At 44.7% G+C, this 7,161-nt stretch overlaps 1 protein-coding gene across 3 annotated transcripts in view; it reads left to right on the top strand.

The window, feature by feature from the left end:
* The window catches only part of LOC111955193 (protein MTSS 1-like), a 54,345-nt gene that overhangs the window by 37,734 nt on the left and 9,450 nt on the right, over positions 1-7,161 (top strand). For all 3 annotated transcript variants that reach the window (XM_070436057.1, XM_023975336.2, XM_023975332.2), the window contains exons 7-10: positions 4,853-5,010; positions 5,798-5,905; positions 6,129-6,226; positions 6,744-6,954. In XM_070436057.1, coding sequence (XP_070292158.1) covers positions 4,853-5,010; positions 5,798-5,905; positions 6,129-6,226; positions 6,744-6,954 — 575 coding nt within the window. The remainder of the gene's footprint in view (positions 1-4,852; positions 5,011-5,797; positions 5,906-6,128; positions 6,227-6,743; positions 6,955-7,161) is intronic.

Genomic DNA, 7,161 nt, shown 5'->3' with positions numbered 1-7,161 from the left:
AGTCCAAACCAGACACCAGAGCCTCCTCAGAGTCACCATAAGCAGTCCAAACCAGACACCAGGCATCCTCAGAAGTCACCCATAAGCAGTCCAACCAGACACCAGGCATCCTCAGAGTCACCATAAGCAGTCTAAACCAGACACCAGGCATCCTCAGAGTCACCATAAGCAGTCTAAACCAGAACACCAGGCATCCTCAGAGTTCACCATAAGCAGTCCAAACCAGACACCAGGCATCCTCAGAGTCACCATAAGCAGTCCAAACCAGACACCAGGCATCCTCAGAGTCACCATAAGCAGTCCAAACCAGACACAGGCATCCTCAGAGTCACCTAAGCAGGTCAAACCAGACACCAGGCATCCTCAGAGTCACCGTAAGCAGTCCAAACCAGACACCAGGCAATCCTCAGTCACCCTACCTTTCTTTGCTTCTTCTGCAGCTTGAGAGGTCGGAGGATTTCTTTTTGATCTCTGACGGGCTTTCTTGTACTCTGCGGAAGGAAGGGAAACACAGTGGACACAACGTGTCACACATTGCCATTGTCAGTGCTTTGAAGTGCGGCGAACACCGAAACGAGGCGACTCCTAAAAAGGAATAACATCTCATTGATCTTTGTTCTTGAGGGACTCGCTTCCCGTCGTAACATCAGTATGATAAGTGGTGGCTGGAATCAAACCCTGCAACGAGGGACTGCTCTTTTTTCTCTACGGGGGAGAACTGAACTCCCATGTTGGGTATATTGAGCGGAGAGGGGGATTGGGTTGAAGTGGTTAGCCGAAGCACATAAAAGCACTGTTGAACTACAGACTAAGTAAAGTAATTCCTTTAAAACACAAGGGAGTATGAAGTGCGATATCTAGCTAACCAGAGTGCTACTGCAGTAGATGAGGTGATGAGTGTATGCAATTATACTGTACGACTGCAGGCAATAATGGGTGAAGGAGTAGAGTGTAGTGTGGAGAGGTTTGAGAAAGTGTTTGTGTGTAGAGGTAGTTTACTGTGTGTGTCGTGTGTGTGTGTGTGTGTCTGTGTGTGTAGCCCCTACCTTTGGCATGGTCCTTGTCCAGCGTGTTGGCCACTCTCTTCCACTCCTCATCTGGTCTTGCAGAGGTTAATCAAAGCAGTCGATGAAAACCCTTGGGTGGGGATTACAACTCAAATCAAACAGAGTGGAGAATAACGATCTGTAGCAGAGATAATGTACACAATACATTTTTTGGGGTTGTGTTCTCTAGACGTGTGGTGTGTGTAGACACTGTAGGCAATTTAATCTCTCATTTCACTCTGCTTATCTTATTTCACTCTCTGCCACAATATGAGCTAATGGGCGCATTCAGACAGATAGAAGGATGGAATAGAGAGAGAGACAGACTCAGTGAGCATAGCCTTGCTTATTGCAGAATTAAGTCGCGATCTCTCTCTGCTTATGGTGACTCTGAGGATGCCTGGTGTCTGGTTTGGACTGCTTATGGTGACTCTGAGGATGCCTGGTGTCTGGTTTGGACTGCTTATGGTGATGCTGAGGATGCCTGGTGTCTGGTTTGGACTGCTTATGACTGGAACCAGGCTCTCTGTGACTTTGACTTTGAAGGTAAATCCGATTTGGTGGTGGCGGGAAGAGACAAAAGTGTTGATACTGAATTCTACCAAGACACATCTCATACTGTCCCAGGTGACAGGGCAAAGGGTCGGAATAGTTATGGGATGAGAGGCAGAAGAGACAGTTATTTTGGGGAAGTTATCTGTCTGGATTTAAGGAGGGACTATATTGTGCAAATAACAATCCATTGGATTTTATTACAGACTTTATATCTTTACGATTTTGGGCCAAAGTCTAATATATTCTGCAATGCATAAGTTAATAAGGATATGTGACAATTCTGCAACCTGTAGCTATTCAAGAACAGGTCTCCTTTTCCTGGGTCTAAACTGACTGAGATTTTTCCTTTCTACTCCAACTGCCATTGTTGCATCCGATCACGCCCCTGTTCTTTCCAGCTGACGTGTTCGGTAAGTCGCTGCCCCCTGTAGCTCCCTTTGTGTCACGGTTCTCTGTTGACCTGTTGACTGCCGTTGACCTTTCCCACCTGTGTGTGGTCTCGTCCCCATCCCCTGTCACATTGTCTACTGGTCTGTTTCATATTGTCACATTCATAGGTCACATTCCTCACTCAAGGGTTAAAAATCTCCTGAATGCCCAAAATAGTTCCTCGTCCCTGCTTCTCTTCTTCTTCCGGTCTCCCCTGAGGTCCCCTCCCCCCACCCACTACCCTCACTGTGTCATGAGTTTGGTCTGCTTCCAAATATACCTCACTGACTCCCTTTGGATTTTCGCTGCAGCTTAATTTTGTATCATCAGGGGAGATCAGGACTGGGGCAGCATCACTAAATAATTGTGGAATTCATTATCTGTCTGGCTCCAATATACAGGTAACTGCCAAAATAAAGGAAACACCAACATAGTGTCTTAATAGGGCGTTGAGCCACCACAAGCCTCCTGAACAGCTTCAATGCACATTGGCAAAGATTCTACAAGTGTCTGGAACTCTATTGGAGGGATGTGACACCGTTCTTTCATGAGAAATTCCATCATTTGGGGTTTTGTTGATGGTAGTGGAAAAACTGTCTAAGGCGCAGCTCCAGAATATTGCATAAGTGTTCAATTGGGTTGAGATCTGGTGACTGACACACACACACACACACACACACACCACACACACACAACACACACACAACACACACACACACACACACACACACACACACACACACACACACACACACACACACACACACACACACACATCTCAAACTGTCCTTCGCTCACCATCTTACATAGTGAGCAGTGTTTATATTCTACAGTACTTTGGTAGGGGTTGTTACATCTAATTGAAATGCAGGAAACCTTTGGAAAATTCCGGACATATTTTCTGCTGCCACACCGACACACACACACCACACAACACCGACACACCGACACACACACACACACACCACACACACCACACACACACACACACACACACCACACACACACACAACACACACACACACACACACACACACACACACACACACACACACCTACCTTATGCTCCTTTGAGACCTCTCTGTCAAAGTCTCTGAGATCTCTTCTTCTAGCCATGGTAGCCAAAATAATGGTGTGATAGAATGCTAAAACATTATGAATGGTACTCCCTGACATGCATTCACCATACACATGAAAAACGAGACATCTGCCTCATGAACCAGTCTGTTTTAGTTGCATAAAATGCCTGTTATGATTGTATACAAGACCATATTATCCTGACCGTCAAAATAGTTTGATTTCCACCTTCAAACTCACCCGTAAGACAAAACCAACAGGACCGAYAACTGACCCCTGAGGAACCTCAAATGTGGTCAGAGCACTCTGGTCCAATAGTCTCCCTAGCCTATTATATAGTGCAGGAAAACTCCCCCAGTGCATTCCTATGAGTGTAATGAGAGCAATGGAGAGCATCAACATGCCGAATGTGATCCAAATGTTGGTTCTATGCCCCTTTAAGGAATTCCGTTGCAGTGCTTTCCCTGGAAAATAAGAAGGACCTCCATCCATCTAGCCTTAACCACATAAATAGTACTGGCTCTTCTGAGAAATGTAAAACTTTAATTGCATGTTTACGTCCCTAAAACCTACAGAGGAGATTACTGAACGTTTCTCTACCAGATCAGACAACAGTTGTATTCTTTTAGCACACCATGATACTTAATCTACTTTGATTGTGCGTTGTACATTAGTTAATAGACCAATAAGAAAGAGAGTTCCAACACTTTTTTTATTCATTGATATGACTCATCTAGATTTTAGAATGTTAGTAAAACCAAAGACAGTTTTGATACAAGTGGTTGATTTTGAGAGGGTAAAATGCCCAAACCCAGAACAATGCACTGTTTTGCGATTACATAAGTGCACTTCAATGGGGGGGGGGGCAATATCCTGCTTTAACTCCGTGTACCTTGCCTAGGGCTGTGGTTCTTCACTGTGTTCCTGAATGCTGAGCTTGTGTAATATTGTGAGGGTGTGACCCTGATGTAAACACCAACCGGTTCCACAGCATGATTTGATTGGTGCTTGAGATAGCACTGTGAGGATTGTGCTCATAGATATAAATTAGTGATCAAAAGATTAAGCGTGAAGTAGTACAAGGGATTGGTTGGAATTGGAATTACAAAGATGGTTGGGACTGTGGTGATGGTTATATCTATATAACTATATATCTAAGGATGATGGTGACAACTGAAAACCACAACAATTCAATTAAAACATATCTTTAAGAGACATTGGTGACTTTTCGTCCTGTTTTCACCTCAGAATTCTTTCGGTCATAAACATCTGGCTTGAGACTGAAAATAGTTTATGTTGCTGTGTACTCAGATAGACCTTGTCTTAACCCTAAATTAGGATCAAACTAACAAAGGTGGTGTGTGTGTGTGTGTGTGTGTGTGTGTGTGTGTGTGTGTGTGTGTGTGTNTATACATTGTCTATGATTACACTGACCATTAGTGATCAAAAGATTAAGCGTGAAGTAGTGCAAGGGATTGATGGTTATATCTATATAACCATATATCTAATGGTGATGATGACGACTGGAAACCACAACAATTCAATTAAAACATACCTTTAAGAGACATTGGTGTCTTTTCGTGCTGTTTTCACCTCAGCCGTACGTCACACGGTCACAGTCCCTTTGTCTGGTTTGAGACCGGGCATAGATTATGTTGCTGTGTACTCAGAAAGACCTTGTCCCCCTAAACCCTAAGTTAGGATAAAACTAACAGAGATGGTTGTTGTGTGTGTGTGTGCCGCAGGCCGGGGGGACATCCAGCCCCAGCTGGACAATGCCATGCAGGACATCAGTGATAAGTACCTGCTTCTGGAGGAGACAGAGAAGCAGGCGGTCAGGAAGGCCCTGGTGGAGGAGAGGAGCCGCTTCTGCACCTTAGTCTCCATGCTGAGGCCCGTCGTGGTGAGTCCCCACCAACAGTCTGTGTAGTCAAACACACATCATTTGTTAGGGGGTTCTGGGCTGAAGAAAGCATGTAGAAATGAAGTAGGACCCCGCATACACAATTGCTCCAACACATTATAACCAATCATGTTGTTCCAACAAATGAGTTCCAACCAACAGCGTCTTTTGTTATGAACGTTAATATACAGTGCACTTTGTGCGTCCAAACAACCATCTCATCCTTTTAAAGTGAACTATTTTGCGATTTTTGATGAAGGTGTATGTGACTCAAATGTTGCATTTGTTAGTAAATGTTTATTCTGGAAGTATACACAATCTGCGGTAGTCCACGCTGGTCAGTTTACTTTAGTTTTTGCTTCTCCTATGCACCTGTGAACGTGATTAATGTAATCTATTCTAAGTTTTTCTATTGCCATTGAATCTTGCTCTCCAAAGAGATTTGGAAAATCCCAGTAGAGAGGGATGACCTGCTTCAATTCACAGTCTAAAAGTAGAAGTTTTGAGTTAATGGAGAACAAGATCTAATTTGAAATGTATACCACATTCATAAGCTAGCACAATCCTACACCAGGGCTCTCCAACCCTGTTCCTGGAGAGCTACCATCCTGTAGGTTTTCACTCCAACCCTAATCTTGCACACCTGATTCTAATAATTAGCTGGTTGATAAGCTGAACCAGGTTAGTTACAACTGGGGTTGGAGCGAAAACATACAGGAAGGTAAGCTCTCCGGGAACAGGGTTGGACATCCCTGCCTCACACCAACCCGCCATTCTTGTTCATCAGGAAGAGGAGATGTCCATGTTGGGGGAGATCACTCACCTGCAGACCCTCACTGACGACCTGAAGGCTCTGACCATGGACCCCCACAAGCTGCCCCCTGCCAGCGAGCAGGTCAGTGATTTGGTCCGCACTCTCAGGACAGGGCTTAAATAGTCCTCTTTTTGCATGTTACACTCATGTCCTGGATAAACGGTTAGTGTCTCTGTTACTGATTCACATGATTGGAGGTACAATGGTAAAGAAACCCATTTCCCTCTAGAAATAGGGCTGCCAATAGCTTTTTTACAAGATTCTTTGTTCATAACTTCCCTTGTTCTGATGTTCTTCCTCCAAGGTCATTCTGGACCTGAAGGGATCTGAGAGCAGCTGGTCCTACCAGACCCCTCCTTCCTCCCCCAGCACCACAGCATCCAGGAAGTCCAGCATGTGCAGGTTAGTGAGCATGCCCACAAATCACCACTACTACACCACTACACCCAAACCTCTCAGCTGGTTGAGAACATAGTATGGACTGGGAGTGACGCATCAGCCTAGCATTCAGTCCTCCTACTCCATCTTGTGGATTGGAGGTGGTAATGTAGCTTTGACATTCTTGCCATAATCTGAATGTTTACAAATGTGAGGCCGCAGAACGCCTCCGTAATGAATGAGTTAACTGTCTCAATAATTTCTGTGAAGTGTGAGGCGTTAGGGCCAAAGAAACCATCATATTTGTGTTCCAGGCGAGCTTGTTAGCAACCTCTGCTTGTGGCTGGCGCTGTAACTTGTTCAAACTGTAACTGTTTGCAATTACCTAGTAACAGTCTTTTAAAAACCTTAACATGTAAATATTGTTTTGAATCAATATTTATTTATCTATTTACGTAGTTTAACCAGGCATTTCAGTTGAGAACCAGTTACCAATATCCGTAGTAACCAAATGACTGTATTCTCTCCTCATCTCTCGCAGTAGTCTGAACAGCGTCAACAGCAGCGACTCTCGCTCCAGCGGCTCTCACTGCCACTCCCCCACCTCCCACTACCGCTACCGGAGCTCCGCCCTCCCTCAGCAAGGTCCCGCCCGCCTCTCCAGTGTCTCCTCCCATGACTCTGGCTTCATCTCCCAGGATGCCTACCAGTCCAAGTCTCCCTCGCCCATGCCCTCTGACACCAACCCACAGGTACTACAGAGAGACGAGCCTGAGAACAGGAACTTGTAGTGACAAAATTTATGGCTCTGGTCATATTCAAATCAAATCAAATTGTATTTGTCTGCAGGTGTAGAACGTACCGTGAAATGCTTACTTACAAGCCCTTAACCAACAATGCAGTTCAAGAAATAGAGTAAAGAAAATATTTACAATATATATTTTTTTAAGTAACACAAT

Source organism: Salvelinus sp. IW2-2015, linkage group LG30 (genome assembly GCF_002910315.2).
Source record: "Salvelinus sp. IW2-2015 linkage group LG30, ASM291031v2, whole genome shotgun sequence".
In the NCBI taxonomy this organism is placed as follows: domain Eukaryota; kingdom Metazoa; phylum Chordata; class Actinopteri; order Salmoniformes; family Salmonidae; genus Salvelinus; species Salvelinus sp. IW2-2015.
The sequence above is the reverse complement of the archived record's forward strand: the minus strand, read 5'-3'. Positions and strand labels throughout refer to the sequence as shown.